The sequence below is a fragment of the Pelodiscus sinensis genome, chromosome 4, assembly GCF_052426305.1.
Source record: "Pelodiscus sinensis isolate ZL-2025 chromosome 4, ASM5242630v1, whole genome shotgun sequence".
Taxonomy (NCBI): domain Eukaryota; kingdom Metazoa; phylum Chordata; order Testudines; family Trionychidae; genus Pelodiscus; species Pelodiscus sinensis.
In genome coordinates, this window is record NC_143055.1 from 133,007,046 (window position 1) to 133,034,974 (window position 27,929).

At 47.9% G+C, this 27,929-nt stretch overlaps 1 protein-coding gene across 15 annotated transcripts in view; it reads left to right on the forward strand.

Annotated features, from left to right (window-relative positions):
* EPHA5 (EPH receptor A5) overlaps positions 1 to 27,929 on the forward strand; it is a 257,107-nt gene that overhangs the window by 39,166 nt on the left and 190,012 nt on the right. For all 15 annotated transcript variants that reach the window (XM_075929255.2, XM_075929256.2, XM_075929258.2 and 12 more), the window contains exon 3: positions 24,060 to 24,723. In XM_075929255.2, coding sequence (XP_075785370.2) covers positions 24,060 to 24,723 — 664 coding nt within the window. The remainder of the gene's footprint in view (positions 1 to 24,059; positions 24,724 to 27,929) is intronic.

The window sequence follows — 27,929 nt, forward strand, 5'->3', positions numbered from 1 at the left end:
ACTGGCTAGGGTGATGCTTACTGGTTAACCGGTTACCTGGTCACACCCCTCTCTCACACGAAACCGTTTCCTTACGGTTGCATCGCTCCAGACTTCCTAGTTCCCTGTGAGAACAGAAGCCGGAGAGCTAACGCAGTACGAGACGTTCTTCCCCTGTAAGGTTGAGGTTCCACCCACTTTGGTGATGCCCGGGGTTTGAGTGCTTCTCCTAATCATCCCGAATGGGTTAGTCAAAGTGGCCTAGGAGATTTGGGCAAGACGAGGTGGGTGAGGGACTCCCTTTCATTGGACCGATTTCTGTTGGCAAAAGAGACAAGCTGTCTTACGCAGAGCTCTTCTGGAGGTCTGGGAAACACACAGAGAATCCCAGTTCAACATACATCCTCGGGCCCAGACAGCTACCCCACCACCTGCAGTAGGGGATTTGGATGTCTAATTCCTGTTAACTTGACTGGGATTTGGACAACCAAATTAGCTAAGACTGAAAGCTCACCGCTACTATCTTACAAGGTCATGTGACCTCAGCCAATCACAGCTCTTGGTGGATCTGCTACTTTGGGACAAATATATATCAAAGTTTTTACCTGCTAGATATCTCTATTCACTTACGAATGTTTTGTTTACTCTGGGTGTGTCTAGACTACAGTTTTTTTTCTGAAAAAAGAAGCCTTTTTCTCGAAAAAACTTCACTTGCATCTAGACTGCAGCTACATTCTTTTGAAAGTAAATCGAAAGAACGTGGCAGTTTTTTCGATCACGATAAACCTCATTTTACGAGGAATAATCTTTTTTTGAAAGTACTCGTTCGGAAAAAGTGGCTCTTTTTTTCTAAAAATCTGCTTTTAGTCTCGATGCTCTCTTTCAAAAGAGGCTTGTAGTCTAGACATACTCTCTGAAAGCAGAAAATAATTTCTTATAGTCCTGGGAATTTTATTTGTATTTACTTATGGTGCTAGGGCATTTACAGCTCACTTTAGAGAATGCTAGGACCGCAGCTAAGCATACGTGTTTTAGCACAGAAAAAGTGTGCAGTAGGGTTGTGAAAGTCTTAAACAGTTAACCCATGAGCCTAGGTGTAACATTCATGGTTACATGCAGGCTTCCAGTACACACAGGGAGCTGGCTTAAAAGCCAACTCCCAGTGAGCACCGGCTCCTAAGGAGTCTACTGCTGCCCTAGAATCATAGAACCGTAGAGCTGGAAGAGACCTCAGGAGTCATCAAGTCCAGCCCCCTGTTCTAGGCAGGACCAATCCCAACTAAATCAACCCGGCCAGGTTTTGTAAAGCTGAGACTTAAACACCTCTAGGGATGGAGACTCCACTACTTCCCTAGGAACCCATCTCAGTGCGTCACCACCCTCCTAGGGAAATAGTTTTTCCTAATATCCAACCAGGACCTTTCCCACCGCAACTTGAGACCATTGCTCCTTGTTCTGCCATCTGTCACTACTGAGAACAGCCTCTCTCCATCCTCTTTGGAACCTCCCTGCAGGGAGTTGAAGGCTGCTCTCAAATCCCCCTTCACTCTTCGCTTCTGCAGACTAAACAGACCCAAGTCCCTCAGTCTCTCCTTGTAGATCGTATGCTCCAGCCCCCTAATCATTTTGGTTGCCCTCCACTGGACCCTTTTCAATGCGTCCACATCCTTTTTGTAGTGGGAGGTCCAGAACTGGACACAATATTCCAGATGTGGCCTCACCAGAGCCGAATAAAGGGGAATAATGACATCTCTGGATCTGCTGGCAATGCTCCTCCTAATGCACCCCATTATGCCATTAGCCTGCTTGGCTACAAGGGCACACTGTTGACTCGTATCCAGCTTCTCATCCACTGTAACCCCCAGGTCCTTTTCTGCAGAACTGCTACTTAGCTGGTTGGTCCCCAGCCTGTAACTATACTTGGGATTCTTCCGTCCCAAGTGCAGGACTCTACACTTGTCCTTGTTGAGCCTCATCAGATTTCTTGCAGCCAAATCCTCCAATTTGTCTAAGTCACTCTGGACCCTATCTCTGCCCTTAAGCGTATCCACCTCTCCCCCTAGCTTAGTATTATCTGCAAACTTGCTGAGGGTGCAATTCATCCCCTCATCCAGGTTGTTTTTTGAAGTCCAAGGTGTGTATTTTACTACTCTCTTTTCTTCCTTTGGTCAGGATCCTGAAATCTATCATCTCATGATCACTGCTGCCCAGGTTGTCACCTACCTCTACTTCCCCTATTAGTTCCTCCCTGTTTGTGAGCAGAAGGTCAAGCTGCACATGACCCTTGGTCAGATCCATCAGCACTTGTACCAAGAAGTTATCCCCAACATTCTCCAAAAACTTCCTGGATTGCCTGTGTACTGCCGTATTGGTCTCCCAACAGATGTCAGGGTGATTAAAGTCCCCCACGAGAACCAGGGCCTGCATTGATAGAGCGGTTGGTTTTTTGCTGTTTTTATTTACAGCGGTTACCTCAAATGTTCCAAAAATAGTACAAACAGAGGAGCAGACAGCCCCTGCCTCAATGAGCTAACAAAGTAAATAGACAGGACATGTAAAGGAAGTGAGTGTGGTTCACACCAGTTTTATAGATGGGGAACTAAGATATGGCAAGGGGATATGGCTTACAGAGATACCACAGGGATCCGTCGCTCTGAGACCTGGTTCAGTCCCATTAACAAAAGGTTTTCCTCCCTACAGTCTTCTCTACAAGCTGGCCTATTTTTAGTCTGAAATTTTTCTTGTTCTTTGCTTTATCTGGTCCTGAAACCCCCAAATCAACATTCCCACTATTTGCGAGAGGCGTCTGAGTCACTCACTGCTGACAAATTGCCTTTCACTTGGAGTCCTTCCCTGCCATGCCGACATCTCTACATTGCTAAGCACTTAACTGTTTTCTCTCTCTAATTGTGTTTTTCCCTCGTTGTGAACTAAATCAAGAAAAGTGTAATCAAAGTAATAATAAAAGAAACTCGGCAACTCCCCACTGTTCAAAATTGATAATTAAAAACCATTGACATTCTTGACATGCTGTTCCTTTCTGAATTATAATGCTATGTCACTACTTGGGTAAATTAGTAAAATATAAAAAAAAAATCGTCTGGTAACCAACCGCATGTGTTTGATTTTTATTTCCACTGCAGAAGAAACGCTGACTTGAAGGTTGTGGCTTTTGTATAGGGTTTTAAGGCTGGAAAATGTTGTTATAATTGTTTGGCCTGTCCTCCAGTGTAACACACTAAGTTGTTCTAGGCTAAAACCGGTCACTTCAGTTTGAGTTATAGCCAATCATTTAGAAATACTACAGCTGCTTCTTGGGTAGTGCTTTTCATTAATAGCTCCCAAAGCACTTTATAAAGCCGGTTAGGGCTTGTCTCCACTATATCAGTGATCGATCCACTGGCTGTCGATTTGTCATGTCTGTTTAGACATGATAAATTGATCTCAGAGCTCTCTCCCATCGATGCGGGTACTCCACAGAATGAGAAGAGTAGCTGGTGTGGATGGGAGAAAAGCCGTCTTTGACCTTTCCACACTAGGGATGTTAAATATCAGTTAATTGAGTAGTCGATTAATCTCACAAATTCTTATCGGTTACTTGACTGTTCTATAGTCCCCCAGAGTGGGGCCAACAGCCAGTGCGCTCTGGCCCCACTCCCTAGGAGCTCCTTGCCATTCCACGCTGCTGCCTCTGTATCAGAGTCAGCAGCATGGGGAGCCAGGCAGGAGCTGGTCGTCAAGAGGAACCCATTTAAAAAAAACAGCTCCCCTCGCAAACTGTCTGCCCGTCGCCCTGCGCTGCTGCCTCTGTATCAGCACAGGTTGGCAGAAGCCCCATCTAAGGTTGCGGGGCTGAGTTCCCGGACCTGGAGTGAGCCAGGCTACTGGCCAGCCTGCTGAAAAGTTTACTGGTGGTGGTGGTGGGGGGGGGGGGGGGGGGGGAGAACGCATGTAGTCTATAGCATTAACCTATAAGCTTTTGCTAATCGGTTAATCGACTACACTATTACAGCCATATACCACACACAAGACATCACGGTAAGTACGACAACTTTAGCTGTGCTATTTGCCTAGCTGACGTCACGTACAGTAGATCGGTGGCAGGTTCTAGTATAGACAAGGCCTTAGTAGCATTGCCATTGGAAAGATACCCAACTTTGGTTTAAAGATCTCAGAAAATGGAGACTCCTTAATATCCCTAGGGATTCTGGTGTTTACCGACTCGCCACTGGGGGAAGTTTGCACCTTACTTATAATCTCAGCATGTCAAGCGTCAGCTTCCAGCCACAGGTGGTTCTTATGCCTTTTTCCTGGTACGGGGTTAAAGTATCCTCCGAGGACAGCATTCTCCTCCCCCCATGAGTGCTTATAGACTGCGATGAAGCTACCATTCTGCCATCTCTCTTGTTAAGATAAATAGAGGGAGCTTCTATAGTCTGATGGCAGGTCAGGTTGTCCAAGCCTTGAATCATTGCAGGCTTTTTTTCTGAACCTTTTCAGATTTCGATATCCGTTTTGAAATATGGACACCTGGGCTGGACGCTGCAATCTCTGCAAAGATTTAAATTGTATCCTTTGGTATATATGGTTGTGACTACTTTCTTCCACTATTTGATCTGAGGAAGTGGGTCTGGCCCACGAAAGCTCATCATCTAATAAACCATCTTGTTAGTCTTTAAAGTGCTACATTGTCCTGCATTTTGCTTATCTTAGCTGTCACATCACTCGGCACACTCGTGTCGATTGGGTTCTTTAAAAAAATGTTAGAGAACCCAAAGGGGAGCTGAGGACAAGAAAATGGGAGCAGAAATTTCCCAGTGCAGTGGAAACTGGTTAGGTTTTAGGTACTTCATTACCTTGTTGCCTCACGATGAAGGGATTGGCAAGTCAGGGCATGTTTTGTAAGAAACATGGGGGCGGGGCTGTCTTTGCTTGGGCATGTACAGAAAGAGAGAGAATGTCCTGGGCCTACTGGTGAATGTGGAAGAGAGGGGTGAACTGAGGTGTGTCTACATTGTGAAATTCAGCAATGTGGCAATGAGTCTAAAAGGCTGGTCAGCCAGGGGAGCTGACTACCACACCAGGCCCTGGGGCAAGATGGACTGGGGGGAGGCTCTGTGCTCCCAGAAAGGGTGGGGTCCTGGGTGGAAGGGGTGGAGCTTGAGTGGAAGGGGTGGAGCTAGCCCTTAGTGCTGCCCAGAATGTGCCATGCCTCCTCCAGCCCTGAGAGTCGCCCAGAGTGTGCTGTGCTGTGCTCCAGTGGTGACTTAAATGGCCCTGGGGTGGCTGCCCCCCTTTTTGCCTCGCCTGCCATTGGCAGGCCTGCAGTCAGCTGACTTGAGCTTGTGGGACTCCTGCTCTGGAGCTAACAATAGCAGCGTACATGTTGCCGCTCAGGCCTGTGCCTGGGCTCTGCAACGCAGCCAGCGGTTGGGTCTCCCAATCTGGGCTCCTGCCTGACGAGGAAAGTCTCACACCGCTACATAGAAAGCCCGTCGTGGGAGCCTGAATCAGAAGACCTGGGCTGTGAGCATTTGCCGCCATGTTTTTGCGGTGTGGACGCACCCTCCCATCATTCATGAGGAGAAGGGGGAAGGAGAAGAGCAGCGGGGAGGGGAGAGATGGTTGGGAAATGCTGACCCGCCCTGAGTACAGGATGGTGAGACCCAAAGGCAACGACATCCCTGGTGGTGTCGCGAGGCCTAGAATCCTTCTGCCCTGCAGCGAATGCCTCACCTGCTCTCTTGGCCCAGAGCAGCGCTGTACCCTCCAGAGACCCACGTGGCCCTCGTCAGTGGCGGGATTGGAGCATCCGGATGATGGGACAAGTCATGGGGAGAAATGAAGAGGTCTCCTGAAGGGACTGTTCCTTGAAGCTCACTTCTGCCTAAAATCCAGCAACAGCCATGTTCAATCTGGGACCGGCAACGGCTTTAATAATGATCCAGGCATCACATCTGTCCAAGCATGACAGATCCAGAGCTTTGGTATCTCATGCCACTTCAGAGTTAGAAATGGAGTCCACATACCTCCAAGAAGGGGAAACTCCAAGGGGTTCCCATAGGGACCTGGCCGCTCCCTTCCAGCCTTGGAGGGTCCGTAAATATATCCCTCATGGATGGCAGAAAATTAAGGTGCCTACAGAGTAGAAATAATGCCAGCGAGTGTAGCATAGCCGTTATGTGATTCCAATATAGACGAGGATGTGGTTAATGAATATAATTAATATGATGATGTCACCCACACAGAAGCCCAATTGTCTAGCCCCGTATCTAAACCATAATCATTATCCAGGTGTGTAGTACTCTTTTAAGGGTCTGATGCTTCAGAGGGTTTGTGCGGGCAAAGAGGTATGCCCTGGTGGTGTTTCATCTCTGTCTGTGGAGCTCCAGGAAGGCCTCCGTGTCCATCCGTGCAAGTCCCTTTCCTAATCCAAATGTCATTGAAGCCAGTGGGAGTCTTTTCACAGACTTAAATGGGCTTTGGATCAGGTCCTCTGTGAGAGGAAGGATGTGATGGTTTGGGCTGACAGGGTTTGTGGGTAGCTGAACTCGAGTGGGCAAAGTGTGGAGTGCACAATCAAGTGGAGAAGGTAGATACATCTCTGTCCAATACACAGTCTATAGCCGCGTTTCTTAAAGTGTGTTCCATGAGGCACTCGGAGGTGTGCTGCGGAGAGAACAGAATTCAAAATGGCCACCTTAAAGGGACAAGCCTCCTTTTTTTTGTTTGTTTGTTTTGTTTGCTCAACAACTTTTCCCTGGGGGCTTTTTTTTCCTGAACAAAAAAATCCTTGGTATTCCCCATAAAAAATTGTTTGGTGTTCTTCGATCTTAAAAAGTTTAAGAAACACTGGTCTATATGGTACCATCCGTGGAGTCGTGGGCTTGAATATAGACAGCTTGGGAACAGAGCTGGGCACATAACTAAAGTAGAAATGAATTAGTGATGGCATAGTGACTGTGGGGATAAACCAATGGACTAATTACAGTCTACTTCCAATTGTGCAAAAGGAACCTACAGAGGTGCACCAGCTCACGCACACAAATGTTGCACACCGTCAAGTGAGAGCTTGAAACTGTATGATATGATAAACAGGCAATTTGGGAGGAAAAACCTAGACAGATGCAACCACGGGGTTTTCTATTGTGTGGCTTTCTCCTGAGCAGTTCATTGTTTTATTTAGTACGAAATTTCTTCCACAGCTTAGCACTTTAAGTTCCCTTTGTGTTCAATAATTTATGGATGAGCGCACACATTATGAGAGAGCTTCATGTATTATACACTACGGAGGCAAGTTTTCAACATCTGAATACCATTTATTTAGTCCTCTAATCCACATTTTCACCGGATATGTATTTTAGTTAGATGATGTCAATTAAGCAACAGAATCAGTGGCGGTGGTGTGGCCGGTATTAATTAGTTCTTCCTACCAGAATGGTGCTTTTAATATTGAAATTCCCTCCTCCCCTGTGTGTGTAGACACCCTCCTTTGATAGCAAAGTAAACATTTCAGCGTTTTATTGTGATCCCTTTGGTGAGAAGATCTGAAATTGTGAGCAGACATCAGAGATTGATTTCCTAGGGGTAAATATGCTGCTTAATAATAATAAAACCCAACTTGTGACTTCGTGTGTCTTCAGCAAATTGCCAAACCATCTGTTCGTTTCCGTAGGGAAGCAGAAAAACAGACTGTCGGGTGAAGTGTAAGCTTCGTTTTAATGGCATCGGGCCTTGCCTACAACGGGCTCCTGGAGATTATAAAATCTTAATCTGAGAGAGACACTCAAGTCTCACCCATTCATGAGACGCTGGCGCATTGACATAGAGGTCAGGCAGCTCTTTGACCGTGCAGGGCTACACAAGTAGGCTTCGATTCTGACCTGGGGCCCTTTCTCCGAATAGAATTGGGTGGGACAGGACATGGTGGTGGATCCCGGCGCAAGAGCAACTCCAGGACGGGAGAGGAACAAATGGAAGCAGATGGAGCGATTAGTGGAGCTGGAGGTATGGCAGAGGTGAATAGGGTTGTGAGGTGTCTGGTATTGACCCAGATAGTCTGGTATTTTTGCCCCCATCTGGTTTAAAAAAAAAAAAATCAGAAAATACCACACTCTAAAATGTCCGGTATTTTCTGGGGTTTTTTCCCCCTGCCAGGAGGCGAAAATACTGAACACTTGGCAACCCTACGGACACACTCAGCAATTGGGCCCTGCCCCCCCCCCGGCCCCCCTGCCGGCTCCCCCAGATGCCCCCTCCCCCTCCCGCTTACCTGGTTCTGCAGGGGTGTGTGGCTGGAACAGAAAAACAAGTTAGCCACCTGCAAAAAAAGCCTCCTCTTAAAGGAGCCATGCTGATTTTTTAATTTTTTTAATTTTTTGCTTAATAACTGCTATCCGGGTCCTTTATTTTTTCCTCAACAACTCTGGTCTCCCCCTTTTTTTTTCCTCAACAGAATTTTTTTCCGGTGTTTTTTTTGGAGGGCGGGGGGATGTTTGGTATTTTTGTTTAAACCGTCTGGCAACCCTGGAGGTGAACACCTTTTAGGAATTTGTGGCCAATGTGAGGACATTTTTCATTGGTCGGGAGCAAAGCCGTATGTCTTCTCTGAAAGACGGCACACCCTGCAGCGTGCCGAGGGCTTGGTTAAATATTGGTGCTGTTTTGTGACTCCCTAGCACCCTTTGCCTGAGGACCAGAGGCAAAGGTGGGCCGAGCCGGTGACAGCTGCCTGCCTCATGGGTTTTTGAGGCCAGCTTTTCCAGAGTGACATCCCACCAGTCGCTGTTGTTCTCAGCCACAGCTGTAGGGTTGCCAGGTGTCCGGTATTCACCCGGACAGTCCAGTATTTTCACCTTCTGTCCAGTAAAAAAAATTCAGAGAATACCGGACACCTGAGATGTTCGGTATTCTCTGATTTTTTTCCCCTGGCCAGGAGGCGAAAATGCCAGGCACCTGGCAACCCTACAAACTCTCAATTCCTGACCTCTTCTCCCCCCCCCCCGCCCGAGTCCCCCAATGCCCCTAGCCCCCCCAACCCCAGCCCCCATGCTTACCCGGTTCCCCAAGGCTGCCGGCACAAAAAGGCTGCTGGCCAAAAGATCTAGGGGAAGCAATGCTTTCCCCTGGGTCTTAGTGCTCCCCTCTTCCTATGCCTGCACTCACTTTTAAAGAGGACATGCTGTTTAATTATTTTTTTTTTTGGCTTAAGCCCTTGGAGTTTTTTTTTTCTCCTCAACAACTCCCCGCCCCCCTTTGTTTCCCCTTCAACAGAATTTTTTCCCGGGGTGTTTTTTTTTATTTTTTTTTTTGGAGGGGTTGTTCGGTATTTTTGTTTCAACCATCTGGCAACCCTAGCTGCTAGAGGGGAGCCCTCTGGAAAACATGTCTTCCTCACTGAGCTGCCTGAAAACGGGAGCTGAGCTCTTCAGAACCACTCCAGCCCTCGCTTTTCTGCCGGCCATGCCCAGTGACAAGGATGTGGTGCTCAAGGAAGAGATTTCTGTGTCTGTACAGCCCCTAACACCTGATCTATGAGCCGGGCCCTGGGGTGCACTGTGGCAATATGAAGAGTAACACTGGCCCAGGTTGCTAAGGGCAATTGCAATAGCCAGTCTCTGCTGTCCGAGTAATGTCACACATGTCCCCCTGGTTGTGGGGCCGGCCTGCACTGCCAGGGCCTTCCTGTTCCAGGCCCCACACGTGCTGCAGTCACACCTCATGCCTGCACTGTAGAGACACCCTCTACTACACAAGTGTGCAAAGCCCTTGGCTCAGTGCACTGCACTTGTGTAAAACGTGGCTTGCACGAGTGTGAGTCACTGCCAGTAAATTACTGGATTAAACTGTAGGGCCCATTTTTAAAAACAGAACGCAAGAGCGGCCAGACGGGGTCAGACCAAAGGTCCCTCCAGCCCAATGGTCTGTCTGCCCACTGTGGCCAATGACAGATGCCCCAGAAGGAGGGAACAGAAGAGGGAATCATCACGTAATCCCTCTCCTGTCATCCGTTTCCAGAATCTGACAGAGGCTAGGGACACCATTCCTACTCATCCTGGCTAATAGCCATTGATGGACCTAACCTCCATGAATCTATCTCGCTCTTTTTTGCACCCTGTTAGAATCCTGGTCTTCACAATATCCCCTGGCAAGGAGTTCCACAGGTTGCCTCTGGACTTGTCTACTTTAGGCAGGGCATATTATGTACTGACACCATTGCAAGTTTCCCGTGTTTATGCAGGCCCATCCTGGAACAGAATAGCTCTGAATGCTTGCTGCCATGTGGTGTGTTTGCCACACATGGGCACAGACACACCTACATCCCCTTCCTGCTGCCTGGGTATACCATACAATTTACACAGTGTCTTGCCGGGTGGACGCCTGGTTTTGACTGCCCCCGATCCTGACTTTCCAACACCTCTGCTTCTGGGGAACATCGGGTATGCAGCTGTCAGGAAGCAGTCTGAGAGGGTTTCGCTGTTTATTAGGGGAATATAATCATTTAAGCCCGAATAAGCTTTGAGGCCTAATGTGGCTGTGGGGGCAACAGAAATGAGATGTAAATGTGTGCTGAATAGCCACTGATTACAAGATGATTGATGCGAGATTTGAAATTGATTCATGGGTGCAGTTGTCAAGGCTTATGCCCTGAATGCAATGGGGTGTGTATGTGAAAAGCTTTGGGCGGATTAGAGAGCAGGGGTGACATAGTATATTCTCTGCCATGTCTGCTGCATTGTCGAGGCTTTCTGTAATCTAGCCCAGCAGATTGTATGTTGTGACATTTGGTTTTGCCGGAGCAGCATATGTAGAATTGTATCTGCCTTGAGTGCAACAGAAGGAGAGCTAAAAGGTTAATCTGTTCTATTTTCATTCAATACATTCTTTGGACAAATCATTTTTCTCATTAGAAATCCCTAAGCTGCTTTTTTATTTCGTTCCCAGGAAATACGAGGCAGCTGCTGATGATAATGATTTAGAATTTGAGTCGAGCTGATTCGTGATTTCACCCTTTGCAAAAGCGAAAGTTTGGAGAAGTAACGTTTATTCTGCAGGGACAGAAGGACGTAGCCATTAGAACATAAGAACAGCCAGACTGGGTCAGATCTATCTATCCTAGTATCCTGTCATCCAACAGTGGCCAATGACAGATGCCCCAGAGGGAGTGAACAGAACCGGGAATCAAGTGATCCCTTCCCTGTTATTCATTTCCAGCCCCTGACAAACAGTCTGGGGACACCATTCCTACCCATCCTGGCTAATAGCCATTAATGGATCTAACCTCCATGAATTTACCTAGCTCTTTTTTGAATCCTGTTAAAGTCCTGGTCTTTACAACATCCTCTGGCAGGGAGTTCCACAGGTTGAACTCTGTGCCATGTAAAGAAAATCTTCCTTTTTTTTTGTTTTAAACCTGCTCTCTATTTAATGAATGATATCCTTTCTCAACATAAGCTTCAAAAAAGCCCCAAAGAGTTAATTTGAAAACACCTCCAATAGATTTGTTTACTGAAATGTCAGAAAATATATTAAGAAAAAAAAAAGCTTGCTAAATTTCATTTCAAAGCATTATGGGCCAGATTTTCAAAAGCCCTCCGTGCCCACCCAGCGGGGGGCAGATTTTTAAGGCCACAGCTCCCATTTAGGTGAAATGAGAGAGATGGCTGATTTTCCAAATGCCTAGTAATGTTCAGCAGCTTCTGTTGTGTCCGGTATGCCCTACTGGGTGCTAAACCCTTCTGAAAACCCGTCCGGTTTAGATTTTCAAAGCCTAAGGGAGTTACATGCTTAAATCCCACTGAATTTTGATGAGCTTTTCAAAGATGCAACTGGGGGTCAGGTACCTACCCTGTTGAAATACTTTTCAGAATCCCAGTACACACCTATTTGCATTCTGTATGTTTGAAAATCAGGCCCGGGGGCCTTTTGACAATCCAAGCACTTGTTTATTATCAGCATCTAAACATTGCTGTGTGGCTGAGCAAAATCTGCCCCTGGGTACTAATCTGTCCGGTGTGTGCAATGCATTGACTATGTCATGTATTTAATTATTCTGCAGTGTCCTTTTTAATAAGTAATGAAGTATGCCGGGGTTGTGCAGACTTCCCGGCTGTGTCTCATGCTGATCACCGCTGTATCTGAGCCTTTCGTCCCAATAAAGCGCACGTTGGTTTTCCCACTTCTCTCCTTGGTAAAGCGTGAGTTGAAAATAAGGGAGTCCATGTGCCTTGTTCCCCAGCTAGCTCAGAACTTGTCTGATCAGTGATCTGCTGTGCTCTTCTTGTCTTGATTGTGGGAATTTCCAGCCTGGCTCACTGCCCGTTTGGATGATGGTTCTGATGACTTTGATTGCACCTCTAAATAATCAAGGGGTGAGCAAAGCTTCAGTCTCAGGCTGCAGGCCGAAAGCTGCAGAAGAAACCTTGCAGGAATAAATGCTTCATTAGACCTGTTACTGAGACTCTATTTCCCAAATGCTTTGTAAAGAGGGCTTCATAAAACCTTTCCAGTTGTGCAACTATCCTTCAATAGTGCAATCTCCCCCTCCCCCAGTTTTGTTAGATGTATGGACAACCAGAATCTCTGCATCTCTGAATGGCTTAGCTATTCAATGACACATTGGATACGGTAGAATCATAGAATAGTGCACCTGGAAGGGACCTCGAGAGGTCATCGAGTCCAGTCCCCTGCCCTCACGGCAGGACCCAACACCATCTAGATCAGGGGTGGGGAAACTTTTTTGGGTCGGGGGCCACTGACCCACAGAAAAATCAGTCGAGGACCACACACAAGTGAGAAGCAAAACAAAACAAAAAACCCTTCCCTGATGTGGTCCCTGACTAAGAAGGAGAAAGTTGTCAGTGAAGGGTTTCTTGTTTTGTTTGTTTTGCTTCTCACTTGTGTGGCCCTCGACTGATTTTTCTGTGGGCCAGTGGCCCCCGACCCAAAAACGTTTCTCCACCCCTGATCTAGATCATCCCTAACAGGTGTCTGTCCAACCTGCTCTTAAATATCTCCAGCGATGGAAATTCCACAACTTCCCTGGGCAATTTATTCCAGTGTTTCAGCACCCCGACAGGTAGGAAGTTTTTCCTCATGTCCAACCTAAACCTCCCCTGCTGCAATTTAAGCCCATTGCTTCTTGTCCTATCCTCAGAGGCCAATAGGGTTACCAGGTGTCCTGTTTAGAACCAGACAGTCCAATATTTGAGCTTTCTGTCTGGGAAACAAATTGAGAAAATATAAAGGAGAAAACATAAATGTCCGGTATTTTCTAAATCAGATGTAATGTAGATTGTGATGTAATGTCAAGTGTGTCCGGTATTTTTGCTGAAACCATCTGGCAACCCTAGAGGCCAAGGAGAACAATTTTTCTCCCTCTTCCTTGTGACATCCTTTTAGGTACCTGAAAGCTGCTGTCATGTCCCCTCTCAGGTTTCTCTTTTCCAGACTAAACAAGCCCAGTTCTTTCAGTCTTCCCTTACATGTCATGTTTTTCTAGACCTTTTATCATTCTTGTTGCTCTTCTCTGGACCTTCTCCAAGTTTTTCACATCTTTCTTGAAATGTGGTGCCCAGACACGGACACAAGACTCCAACTGAGGCCTGATAACAATAAAAGTCTTGTGAAAAAAGATAGCAAGTGATTGTGTAATTAAAGACTTTATAACCCCATACCCACGGGGGGAATAGTTTCACTGCCACCTATCCCACATACAACATGGATCCATTTTGTAGTGGGAATGGAACATGAACCATCCCCTGCCCCAGTCTATGGTAAAGCTTTAGTGTATACAAGGGACATAAAAGGTCATCTCTGGTTAAAGCCTTCCATAGGGTTTCCAGCTGTCCGGTATTGATCTGGACAGTCTGGTATTTTCGCCTCCTGTCCGGTAACAAAATTTAGAAAATACCGGACACCTAAAATATCCGGTGTTTTCTGATTTTTTTTTCCCTGCCAGGAGGCGAAAATACCAGACCTCTGGCATCCCTACACATACTCAGCAACTGGGCCCAGCCCTCCCTCCCCCTCCACTTACCTGGTTCCACAGGGAAGCTGTCTTCTGGCTTTGAGAAGGAAAACAAGATGGACTGTTAAAGCCAAAAAGCCTCAAAGGCATTTCTTAAAGGGGCCATGCTTTTTTTTTTTTAATTTTTTTTTCTTAACTCTCAGGGTCTTTTTTGTTTTCTCAACAACTTTGGTCTCCCCCTTTTTTTTCTCTCAACAGAATTTTTTCCCCGGTGTATTTTTTTGGTGGTGGGAGGGGTGTTCGGTATTTTTGGTTAAACCATCTGGCAAACCTCGTCTTCCGTAATATATCTGAGAGTGGAGTCAGGTGGCCTGTAACATGGATTCAATCTTTTTTTCTCACTCAGCTCCTTTGCCGCTCTTCTATTGCAGAGGTTCTTTCACTTACCTACATTTAGCTCCCCTGAAAGCAGCCTTTGTGAAAATGTACTCGGGAACTCAAAAAAACCCCAACAACCCAACCCAACATTCCCCTCTTTATTTATTTAAGTCTTCTTTCCGCCAGGCAAGCCTGCTCCCTTTGAAACTGAGCGCACAAAAGATGGCAGGGAATATGTGAGTGCTCGTTAGCTAATATAGACATCAGCTCGGAGGCTGACAAACTGAATCTGAGGGAATGGCAAAACCCAAGGTGCTGTCATCGAGCAGTTGCATTGGCTGCCTTTGTAGCTTCAACGTCTCCTTTCCTACGGGGGAGCTGCCTGCGGGTTCCCGTGCCGAGCCTTTAAATCATGCTGTGTGCATCTCCTCGGCAGAACCTGCAAAAGCCGGAGTTGGGTTGTGTTCGCCGCAATCTTTTTATCCCTACTGGCACTGAAGGAGAAGAGAGAGGGAGCAAGGGAGAAGCGGACACCCAGGTGGCTACTGAAATGTGAGGAATGGCTGACAGTGTCCATCTTGCAGGGGCGCTGAAATAATCACACAAACATAGGAGTGTGCTCTGAAAGAGCAGCGCTGTGAGAAAAGAGGGTGGGGGGACTGAGGAAGGGTAAAGAGAATCGTGTGCTGCAGGCTGTTTTCAGCATCCTCCTGACTGAAATGCTAAACTCCTTCCCCAGCTGATTTTCAGTATGCCGCTGGCGTGCCATGAAATTAGAAATGGAACACAAGTTCTAGCAAGCTCGGGACCCGATTTGTTGTTTAAACCTTTGGTGGGGAAGGTGAATCCAAATTTGGGGAAAAAACCAACAATATCCGGCCTGATATTTTGCAACTTATTGATTTTTAATGATAGATTCCAACTGTTGAATATTTTCTAAAGTTTGTGACACTTAGGGTGCTGAATATGAAAATACTCTGCGACCAAAATTGAGTGCGTTTCGAGCGAGGCGTTTTGGATACCCAATTCATGATTCCCCTTCAATTTAAAGATTTTGTGTTCAATTTCTTTAGGAAAAACCATCCTTTGAGGGCCTGATCCAAAATAGGGTTGCCAGGTGTCCAGTATTGAACCGGACAGTCCAGTATTTTCACCTCCTGTCCCGTAAAAAAATTCAGAAAATACCAGACACCTAAAATGTCCAGTATTTTCTGATTTTTTTATTTTCCTGCCCAGGAGGTGAAAATCCTGGGTGCTTACTGTGTTCCACAGGGGAGCTGTCGAGCCTGGCACAGGGAGGTAGGATGGCGGGTGGTTTTTCCTGGTGTTTTTTTTTTCAGGAGGGGTGTTCAGTATTTTTTGTTAAACCATCTGGCAATCCTAGATCCAAACTATCATCAAGTTAATGGAAGACTTCCCATTGATTTCAGTGGTCTATGGATTAGATCCTATGATGTTTTAAGAACAGTATATACTAAACGTGCTTTGATTCTTTGAATATAAACAGGTTGGCTGCAAGGAAAGCCATCGGAAAAGTGCAACCAGGCAGAAAAGGGAAAAGGAAAATAGCTCTCTTTTTGGTATTCTCTTCTTTTAAACTAGACAAATTGAGACAAATATGCCAAACCACCATAAAATATGCTTCTGCTACTGCTCTGTGTCTTGACAAAGGTCTTTTTTTAATTAGGCCAAATGCTTTCCCGCGTGAAGAAATCGATCAGATCCTTTCTCGCCTGTGAGACTTTTTGGCGCAATATGTCCCTTTGCTTTAACTAACTTTTGTCAGCAAGAAGAGATAAGAAAGTTAATTCCTGAGTTCTGAAGTTTCCCTTAATATCAGACCTTGGGGAAAGTATGTTTGGAAGATGTGCGACTTTGGGGTTGGAAGGATTTGATTTTTATCATTCAACGTTGATTTCACTGTGCACACACAAGCTGATGAAAGATTTCCAATGGTGGTGATTGAAATGTAGAGCGAGAGGAAGAAACGTTTTATATATTTCACATAGACGCCGAATAGATTTTACATGCGGTTTTGGCAGTTGGTGTTTTAAGAGAAGTCACCACCCCTCTGCTTTTCGGGCCTTGTGTGATGGTGGAAGGGATCCAAGAAGCATTTGGAGGTGAGGTGCTACCTTGCACCTGCCGTTGGCCCCGTCTCCACGGCTCCCAGCAATCTGCGGGTCAAGTCTCCCGCTGGGGGCTTTCCGCATCCCCCTTTCAGCAGGATGGGGAAGAACACTGCTTCCCGTCGGGAACCCTCCTGCAGTCACACACGAGGGAGCGACCTCATTGTGTCACTGGAATACCGCCAACCCCGACTTTCAGAAGTGATGAGTCAGGGCCTTGCAATCAGTAGGTGCAGACATCGGATTGGCTAAGCAGCCAGTTCTTTTTATTTGCTGCCTGGTTTTTGAGCCTATTTTGAAGTTTTTCTCCACAGAGGGATAGCATCTTTTTAAGCTGAGATAGTCAGATGGCCACCGGGCGGCCACATTGCCATTTTGTCAGGAGGGGAAGGAGAGTGAATGCTATTCTTAAAGCCTCAGCTCCTATGATTATCTGACAAACACCGAGCCAACAAACAAACTCACCGCGTCTATGCCCTGCGACCGTCAATGGGCGCATGCAGAAATGGGGCATTGCCACTTTCATGAGCTTCTGCAGGGCGAGGGGGCTAAAGATTTCCCCTCATCTCACCCCAGTGAGGTTGTTCAGGGTGTACCCTGGAGGAGAATCTGCATGGGCAGGTTTCCTGTGCCTTTGAACTTTCTAATACGGTAGCCCCAGGCAAGTTTGCAGATGGCTGAAAAGGGAAGTTTCTGCTTTTGATTCTGGAAGACATGGTCTGTGAAAGTGACATTGGAGTGAGGTAGCTGGGAGCAGTGGTTACCTGGGAGGGTGACTAAGGTCGAAGCCACTTTCAGATGAGTCTCGAGAGAGAGAGATCGGACTAAGTTGCCACCCGGTGACAGAACCCTAGAACACTAGAACTGGAAGGGATCTCGAGAGGTCATCAAGTCCCGTCCCCTGCCCTCACGGCAGGACCAAGCACCATCTAGGGAACTAATTAAGGAATGAGTCAGAAGTTACCCCTAGCACAGAATTTTTCTTGGGCAAGCTGGGGAGAAGTGCTTGTGTGTTGCCATTGCTGATGGGGGGGCGACTGGCCGGTAGCCTGCTCCTAAGGAAATGGCAGAGGTTGCCTGCGTGAGGAGGGAATGATTTTTTATTAGCTTTGAGGGCAGGAATTGCCATGCGCCTGCATTCTGCTCTCGTTCGCATCCGTGCAAGCTCTCTGAGGCCACTGTGGCAGGACAGCTGTCACTGGGGCAGAATTTGCCTCATCCAGACGCAGGTACGGAGAGGTGGGTTATCTCTGGGGCTTTCAAATGTTCAACACAAGTGGTAGGAACCGGGACTGGCCCCTCCTTGGCCATGGAGAGAACTTCAAGGGTGGTGGCGGATGTAAGAGTTCCCGGGGGCTCTCTTTCCCAGCAACGGTTCCATTGTGGGCAGCAGGAGACAGGGTTGACCAGGAGGGGAAAGAGCCCCAATCTGGCATGTGCCGAGGCCTACATGTGCAAAACTGGCCTCTTACTATCACCCCGTAGGCTCCTTATTCTTCAAGGCCCCTTGATGAGCTAGATGGATGCAGCACGGCATCAGCGGCAGAGTGTGGAACCACTCCCAGCTAATCCGTGAGTCTGATAGCTTCAGGGTGGGCAAAGGACACCCAGGAGAGGAGTGGTTTGGTGCACTCCTCCAACCCAACCTGCACCCTAAATCCCACAGGGCCCGAGCCCCACAGATCTCTCTTTCCATGACCATGGATGGGCAAGATCTGCTGTTGGGTTGCCGCTGGCTCAGCTGACTGAGTATCCAGTGCAGCAGGACCTGAGAGTGAGCCAAGGAACATAGCAATTGCTTTACCAAATCGGTGGTCCCCATTGGCCAGGCTCTGTGACTGATGGAAGTGATCTGGCTGGAGCAGCTGGGTTCTAAATGAACTGGGCACGCTCTGTCCGTCGGCCTTCCAAGCAGGTTGGAAGACGTAGAGGGAACTGGAAGTTAGTCATAGGTAGGAGTGTGATGAGTTGCGTGGAACGCCTTTGGTTTCTATGGGAGAGTGGTTGATCTAGAAAATAGACACCTGGATGGCAGAGCATGTTGTCTTGCTAAACGTGAGGTTCTCTGAGTGTGTGTGTGTGTGTGTGTGTGTGTGTGTGTGTGTGTGTGTGTGTGTGTGTTACGGTTTTGGAGGTGCCGGGTAGCTCTGGGTATGTGCTAAATGAACCCATTCCTATTGAGGTCAAGCTGCACGCCAGCCCTAGAATGCCCAAGGTGGGAAGGGACCATGCCTCAGGGAAGGACGTGGGGAAGACAAAGACAAATAGCACAGTGAAGTGTGCAAAGGAGCAGGCGGTGGGAGAGATGGGCAGAATAGATAAGAGAGGGAGAGAAAACGAAGAGCAAATAGACAACCGTGCTGAATTATTTTTCCAGACTTAACCCCCTGTCCCATAAGACTCAGTTTGAAAAGCACCAGTTTTTTCCTGACGTGACGTTTCCACGTACACAAGTAACTGGGTGTGGCCACAGGACTGTGGTAACGACCATTGGGAACTCCATGAAACAGCCACCAGGAGGGGAGGTAATCAACAAGACGTCCAATTCAGGTAGGGAATATTTGTACCACTGGCAGGGGAGGTGGTCCACAAAGTAGCCCATGGAAGGAGAAGTGTCTACTGGGAGGTGCTCCACATGCTGAAAAAGTTGGAGATCCCCTACTCCATCTTTTTGTCCTTGATGTGGTGTGTCAGCCCTCCCTCATAAGTGAGGACATGTTTTCAGGTTCTTATTTTAGCTTCTCATTTATCACCTGCCGGCAATATCGGAGTCATGCCGTATGCCTGGTGGTAGTTTTGAATGAAGAATTAAGGAAGCAGTATCTTACATTTCTCATGCTGCTTTCCTTGATGCCGCTGAAATTTGGAACCCTTTCCTCACTCTGTAAATTAAAAAATCCCCAAAAGTAACAACCCATAGCAGCACATCATGAAGCAGCGACTTCTGAAATGACACTGCTGGAAAGAGATATGGACTAGCAGATGGCTTATTCCTCATTGCACCTCTGAGAAATGTACTTGAAATTTAGGACTTGAACATGACCTCTTGGGTGTGGATTTTTTACTTTGAGTCCTGGTATCTTTGGCCTTCTCCTTGACTGACTGTGTGACCAGAATGCCGTCAAATTGCCGGAAGAAAATGCAACTCCAACTTCTTCCTGAACATTTTTCTTCCTGAAATGGGGCTTCTCTAAATGATTTACCATGAGGCCATTGAAACGAGTTTGTGTTTTTCTTTGTAAGGCTATTAAAGACTTAGAAGAAACATTTAGCACCAAAGGAATGTTGCGTTTTTGTTGTAATCCTGCCGAGAGCACTGATTTCTCTCCTAAACATGTGCACTGCAGAGAGGCATTAAAATGTGGCATGCAATTTTTCACTTCTGCTGTACTTAATTTTTTCATGCAGATGCGTTCAGCTAGAAGTTGCCACAGTCACGTGCTAAGTTTTTTTTTCTTTTTCATGAACCGTTAAGGCGGGTATTTTACCAGCTAGGGCTTCTAGTTTGTTTTTATTCCTTTGCTGTTAGAAGTCCTTCCTGTAACGTCTCAAATATTGCTTGCAAGCACCCAGATTGGGCTGAAAAGATGATGAATCGCTCCTGATGCCTTTCCAGGGATGCTTGTAAGAGTCAGAATAGCAACAACATGATGACAGTCTTGAGAGTTACAAAAAAAAAAAACCAAAAAAGGCTCACTTAAACAGGCGAAATAAAGCATGCTCTCCTGCATGAAGATCAGAACAAAGAAGATCAGATTAAGTGGTAGAATGGAGCGTATTGTGAAAAGTGGAAGGGCCTTGATAGCATCTCTATGCTTTTCCCTTCTGGAGGTACAGAGATAAGCAGCCTTAATTCATTAGCACTCCTTTTCCTTGGCCTCTCTGATGACAGCTTTATTTTTTGATGGCCGGTGGGATGGATGGGAAGAGATTCTGATCTCATCTCCCAGGCTATAAATTGGCATGTCCCGACTGCCAGCAAAGGTGTTGCGTGCCAGGTATTTTGCTGCCCCTGAAGTCGGAAACCGGCTCAATGAACCTACGTCTGCGGGTATCTGCTCTCCTGGACGTTTTTTGCCCTTGGAGGAAATGGGGGAACATCACTGGATTCCATGCTTGTATCCAAGCAAATGAGCCGTCTAGTTCTGTGTGTTCCCCCTAGCCGCCAACCCTAGATTTGGTTTATAAAAATCAGCTTAATTTTCGCCACCGGGGAGGTTCTAACCACTTGTCTTGTGCTGGCAGACTAGCAGCAACATCGTGCTGCACAGTTTGAACACTCCTTCAAGGAAAGGAATTGATAGGCATTGTCACAGGGCGCAATGATCAACTCCCGTGGAGTTAATTACTTGGACATGGAGCAAATGATAGGAGGGTCACATGTTTTCCAAAGATCAAGTTTGGGCCTCTACCACATGTCCACTGAAGTCAAAGGCCATGTTCTTAGATGCCCCTTTTCACTGGGAGCCCTCAAAGAACTATTGAACCTCTGGGATATGGGCATCAAGGCTTAGCCGTGGTCACTAGAAGAGCTACGAATAGAATGGGGTCATCTTAAGTCACAGTGCACTAGCCCCTACACCGGTGGTTCTCAAACTTCTTAGCCTGCTGCCCACCCCGCTCAATGTAGACCTTTCCGTGGACCACCAGCCAACCACCCATCATGGCAAAATGGGTCCAGGAGAGCGGTGTGGGGTCTGGCTGGGTGGTAGGGTGCAGAGTGGGCTGAGGGTGAGGGATCTGGCTGGGAGGTTGGGTGCAGGAGTGAGGTGGGGGTTGGTGTTCTGAGTGGGAGGGTGCAGGAGTGAGGTGGGGGTCTCAGCAGGGAGGCGTGTGTGAGGGGGATGGAGGTGTGGGGATCTGGGGATAGGAGGCACTTACCTGTCCCCGTGTCTCCTGCCGCTCCCAAGCATGATCCTCCGGCACTGCTCTCTGCTGCTCCCATTGGCTGCGATTCTGGCCAATGGGAGTAAAGGGGAAAGCCTTCGGGGTGGGGGGAGGGGAGTGGCAGTGAGCCAGATCCGGCATGCGAGGCTTCCTCCCCTGCAGTGAGAAGCTGGCAGGGGGTGCAAGCTCCAAGCCTGCGGCTCACTTGGAGGATGGTCGCCACGGACCACACTTTGAGAACCACGGCCCTAGGCCGCACGGCCTCCCCGATTTTAGTGAGCAGTGTCTTCACAAAGCCATCCCTTGGCAGCTCCTGCAGCCCTAAAACCTGGCTTGGCTCACGCGTGACAGGCGTTGCCAGGGATGGGCGGGCTGCTCAGAGCGAGAGAAGGGGCTGGCGCTAGCCCTGTACGCCTGAGTCTGGGTGTGGCGTGACAGCTACGCCCTCCCCGGGGAAGGGTCCCCGGTTTGCAGCGCCATGTGCCAGCGAGGGGGAAGCAAGCCCTTCATTCATGGCCAGTGTCCCAGCCTGTCTTCTCCGGGGGGTTCTGACACACGGTGCAACCCGAAACAATTGCCCAAGTGCTGGGGAAGAAAGTCGGCCTGTAGGGAGGTAAGTGGGGCCGGGAGGGGAGGGGAGGGATAGAGAGCCGAACAAGAGGAGAGAGACCTTTTCTTGCTCCTGCTCCAAAGCCCACCCCCACCTCTTCCTGCCCTTGCTCCTCTGTCTCTCCCTTCCAAGGCCCCTCCCCTGAGCGATGGTGGGATCAGAGTGGGCTGGGCCCAGGCCACTCCGCTTCCCGCCACTGCCACTGCCACTGAGTGCAGAGACGTGTCCGACCCCTGCCGCTGGCGCCAGGCCCTCTCCCCATCCCCCGGGCCATCCTTGGCCTTGTGCTTCTGCATCCCCTGAAGTGTGGGGTCCCTGAAAACACGGGGCCCTCGGTGGGCTGGGCTGAGAAGTGCAGCCGCTCAGTCTGCTTTGGCTTCGCTGCCATCACCCACCCTGACTTTCATCTCCCTGGATGCGCACTAGCTGCCTGGATCCGGCCACACCTGCTGTCCTCGCACCACGGGACCGTGCTGTAGCCCTGCCCAGTCAGGCAGTGGTGGGAGGAGGGGACAAAGGACTCTGCTAGCTGCAGCTCTTCCCCTCTCAGCAGCCCATAGTGTGTTCCTGCCAGTTATTTCTTCTCTTTCCTTTCAAATGTATGTAAAAAATGTCATGGGAAAGTCAGGCGAGTGCTATTAACTTGAGGGTCTTTTCTGTCATCTCTGCAGCACTCATGTCCTGAGGTGATACCCTGAGGCTGAAGGCTTCAGACGATATTGCTATGAACAGGCCTTTGTATTCAACCCGGGCTGTGGCTCTTACTTCGTACCCAGGGTCTGCCTTGTGTTCACCTTGTGCTCTGTGCACCTTGATTTCTCACAGTGCTGCTTGGGCCAGTGTAATTAGGAGCAAACATCCGAACTGGCCAAGTCTGGGAGCAGCTGAAAGAGATCTTGGGAATTAGATCCTTCCTGGGGAGCAGACCCAAAGCCGGAGAAATGAACAGCGCTGAAAACCTCATTAGTTCTCTCAAGGCCCCCATCTGCCGCATTGTGTCACTTGGTGGGTTGAGCGCGTCTGTAAATGTGACACTTGAGTTGTGAAAAGCAGAGCGTGCGCGGCTGCTGGCGAGAAGGCTTCCGCACTGTGGAGTGCTATCCTAGGTGAGATCTCGGGGCTGCTTGCAGCTGTGCAGTTGACAAACGTGTCTTCAAAGTGATGCAGTTAAAAATAATTTGAAATCGGCAATGGTGCTAGACCGTCCTCATTATTGGCTTGGTGGTGACTACATCCACAGGTTGATCCTCTCTGGTTCAGCACCCTCGGGACATCATCGGTGCTGAGCCAGAGAATTTGCTGGACTGCGGGAGGTCAATGTTGTCTAGCAGCATTGCCAACACTGCCATTGCTTGCTGGGCTCTTACAAGAGGTAAATTAGAGTTAACTAACGGCCCAGAACACTGAGCGCCAGGGCTGGTGGCTGTAAACAAACTTTATGGCACTGTGGGAAACTTGCCACACCTATAAGTGGACATCTGACTAAAATCATGCCAGATCACGGAGGTTGCTGGACTACAGAGTGCCGGACTAGGGAGGTTCAGCCTGTAGTATCCTGTATGAGAAGCAACGTGTAGAGCACAATCCTTGGAAATGTCCAGTGGGTCACAAATAATCCTGTTTTGCTCTCAGGGAAGTCATCTGTTATGGGTTTATATTGACAGCAGATGGCTTCCTTTTTTGCTCTGACTTCAGGGGGTGGAGCCACATTCTACCTATTCCAAGTCTATCTCTGCCCACCTGCAAGGAGGAGAAGAATGGTTCTGAGAAATCTGCTTTCCTCCTGTGTGCTGCTTAGTGTTGCTGTGATTTCTAAATACTGCATCTCTTTTCATTCTGGTGCTCAAGAAACCAATAATTAACAAACTTAGCCATAACAAAAGAGTTCTTTCCCAGTTTCTGACGAAAAGGCCTTATTCAGAAGTAGAAATCTTTCCTCTGACATTGTGGGGCATTGGGTCAGGCCTAGAGTATGGAAATCACATTTGTTTTAACACTCTCATTTCTTCCAGGAGCACAATTTGCTTGTGAGAAGGTCGAGATTTGAGGGATTTGTGGCTTGTTTGCTCTGGTTGTGTGGTGACGTAATCTTCTCTCTTTTTGCCAGTGGGAAGAAATTGGTGAGGTGGATGAAAATTACGCTCCGATACACACCTACCAAGTGTGCAAAGTCATGGAACAGAATCAGAACAACTGGCTCCTGACGAGCTGGATCTCCAACGAAGGAGCCTCGCGGATCTTCATTGAACTCAAGTTCACCTTGAGGGACTGTAACAGTCTCCCGGGAGGACTCGGGACTTGCAAAGAGACTTTCAACGTGTATTACTTTGAATCAGATGATGAAGACGGGAGGAACATCAAAGAAAACCAGTACGTCAAGATTGATACCATTGCAGCCGATGAGAGCTTCACTGAGTTAGATCTTGGAGACCGAGTCATGAAGCTGAACACGGAGGTCAGAGATGTGGGGCCTCTGACCAAAAAGGGATTTTACTTGGCTTTCCAGGACGTAGGTGCCTGCATCGCCCTGGTTTCTGTGCGCGTGTATTACAAAAAGTGCCCTTCCGTTATCCGTAACCTGGCCCTCTTTCCGGACACCATCACGGGGGCAGATTCCTCCCAACTACTGGAAGTGTCGGGCGTATGTGTGAACCACTCGGTGACCGATGAACCTCCGAAGATGCACTGCAGTGCCGAGGGGGAATGGCTGGTGCCCATTGGGAAATGCCTGTGTAAAGCCGGGTACGAGGAGAAGAACAACACCTGTCAAGGTAAGAATTTGCAAGGGAAACTTGGCTCTGTGGTTTCGCAGAACACGCATCTTGGGCTGTATTCGGGTAGACTCACTCATGCTACAAATAGTCTCACAGAAACCAAGGGAACTGGTTCTCACTGACATGAAAGTCTCTTTCCACAGCTCTGCTAGTAGAAAGAAGGCCTTAAATCAGTGTTTCTTAAACTTTTTAAGACCGAGGAACACCAAACAATAATTTTTTTTAATGAGGAACACCAAGGATTTTTTGGGTGGGGGGAGGGGGGGAAGGGGAGGAGGTCAGGGAAAAGTTATTGACCAGAGGAAAAAAAGGCCACCTGCCCCTTTAAGGACGGCCATTTTGAATTCTGTTCTCCACGGCACACGCTGGTGTGTCTCAGAACACAATTAAAGAAACACTGCTTTAAATTCACTCCCACTTAAAGGACTCTTTCCTCTAGCAGAATGGTGCAAGTTTTGAGAATCTGGTCTAGTGGTCCTTGTCCCATGGTGTAACATGCTGTCATGTGAACGAGAATATGGTAAATTATTATGTATTAGAATGGTGTGTGTGTGTGTATATATGAGTGTGTGTGTGTGTGTGTGTGTGTGTATATGAGTGTGTGTGTGTGTGTGCGCGTGTCATATATAATTTGAACTTGGGCATTTTCAGATGTTTAAGCGTTTAAAAGTTTGCTTTCTCTCTTCAGGACTATTGCGTAAAAGTGTTAGTTTGTTTTCAAAATGAAGATATAATTTGTTATAGGTAAATTAATACTAATGCCTCTCTTTCTATTTAGTTCTCTGTAAAAAGCAAAAAAAAAGGGGTTTCCTATAATGGGAATTGTCTGCCTTGACTTGAAGTTGCATTGCTACGGCGGGGCTCAACTTCCTAACGTTAAAGTAATAGCTTAGTCTCCGCTCTTGAAAAAAGTTCCCCATGTGTATAACTTTGCACTTGTGAGCAGCCCACTGTTTTCACTGGGAGCATAAGCACATTTCAGGGTCGTGGGACTTAGACAAGAGTCACGAATGTTTAATGGTGGCTAAGAATCAAAAAGAGGACTTCTAAAGAAACCTGATGTAACAAGAATTTAGAATTTGCTGGAACATTGCAGTATAATATGCTTGGTTTTTTTAAAATTTTCACAATTTTAAGTGTATATTAGGGGGTTTATTAGAACACTATTCAGTGATAACACAGCAAAAAGGCCATTTCAGTGCAATTTGTGCTAACTACGGGTTGAACCTCTCTCGTCCGGCACTCTTGGGACCTGACTGGTTTCGAATCAGAGAATTTTCCAGACCGTGGGAGGTCGATATTGTCTAGCAGCATTCCCAACACTTCCACTACTTGCTGGGCTCTTAGAAGACATTTAAGAGTAAATTAGAGCTAAATAACAACACAGAACACTGAGAGCCAGGACTGGTGCTTGTAAACAAACTTTATGGGACTACGGGAAACTTGGCCACACCTGTAGAAAGTGGACATCTAGCTCACTAGCATCACGCCAGACCATGGATGTTTCTGGGCCAGAGCGCTCTGGACTATAGAGGTTCAACCTGTAGTCAATTTTGTTGCATTATTATTTGTAGATTGTAATGTGAATGCTTAAACTACCTCGTCATTTGAAGACACTTGTTCTGGCTTTTGAGTTGCTGGTTAAGGGTCTATTGATGGGTTGTGTGGTTTTCCTTGAAGTGGACAGCCTAAGTTGAATTTGCTTTCCTCCTGCTTGAAACGGGTGTGAGTTTGTCATGCGTAAAGAGACTAAGTGAGTTCTCAGTGGGTACGTGTCAAAGCAGAGTCCTGAGCATGCAGCTGCTCCGTTTCAGTCTTTGGGTGGAAACTCAGAGGTAACGGAGTCCCCTTTGGTGAGTCTCCTAGGAGGAAGAGAAGTTGATTTTTGCGGGAGAGGTCCTTCCTTCTAAAGAAACGCTGCTTTCCTGAGGAGGCTCCTCTCCTCGAACATACCACAGATCTCGACAGACCGAGGCTGTTTCTTCCTCCCTTGCCCTGGCAATGAATTCTCCATGTAGGGGCGAGATGGCACAAGAGCAACCAAACAGCCTCAGCCAAAACGGAGGAAATCTTGCTTGCTGCAGGCCAAGGCAGGTAGCCAGACACCCGGGCAGAGACCTGCCTGTCTGCGAAAAATAAGGTGTCCCCCAAATAGCGAGCATGGAGTGGCTATCACCTCTTCAGTCGCCCCGAGCTGCTGTCAGCAGTCGCCATGAAGATTAGCCAGATGAACCGCTGCCGACTTGAAATAAACCAAAACCATGGGCCTGGCCTTGGAAAAGCTGGCCCAGGCCACAGGGAAGCTAGAGTCCAGTGTCACCTCTGGTGTGGGCACAGGGGCAGCAGCGTACCAGTATTACTGCTGTAATGCCCCTTCCTGCAGGAAAAGAGCTGTGCCAGTATGCGCACTTTTATGCCAATGCAACTGTGTCACTATGGAGCTGTGATTCTGCTTTCGCTAAAGCAGGGGTGGGCACGATACAGCCCGTGGGCCACCAAGCTGTTTGATCTGGCCCATGGCTGCCCTGTCCTGCCCCCGCCCCTGGGTCAATGACTTCACGCATTCCCCTGCCCCCAGGTCTCGATTGGCCTGGAGGCAGGAAGGCACAGCAAGTCTCTTCTCCCTATCAGGGGAGTGCAGCAACTAGAGGGCCCCGCCCCTTCCTCCTGAGGCCCCGCCCCTTCCTCCTGAGGTCCCGCCCTTTCCCAGAGGTGGAGCAGGCCCACGACCAGTACCCACAATTCAGGAAGTGCCTCCCCTCTGCAAAAATGATTGCCCACCTCCGCATTAAAGCCGCACAACACTTGGGTGTCATATTAGACTCTAATTTCCCTTGCACGTCACTGGCATTAGGGTCCCAAATAGCTTTGAAGATATTGGCTCAATTCTTGTTGAATTCAAGAGTTCTTAAATATCTCTGAGAATCTGGGCCTTAGGCACTTAAAATCCCCCTCCCTACCTGCAAGCTTTAATTTAGGCTTGAGCTAGGCAGCGTATTTTGCAGCTGTACTATGTAGTTTTGGGGAGATCCCGGTGTGTTTCCAGCATGGAAGATGCTGAATTTGTTTCTTGGAGTTTTCCCTCCAAAGAGCGTGTTCTCTGGGCCACAACATCTTGTCTGGACAATAGCTGGCTCCGTTCTTTTATCAGAGGTGAAGCCAATGTCGCTCCCCTGCTCAGGCAGATGGGACAGTCGAAATCC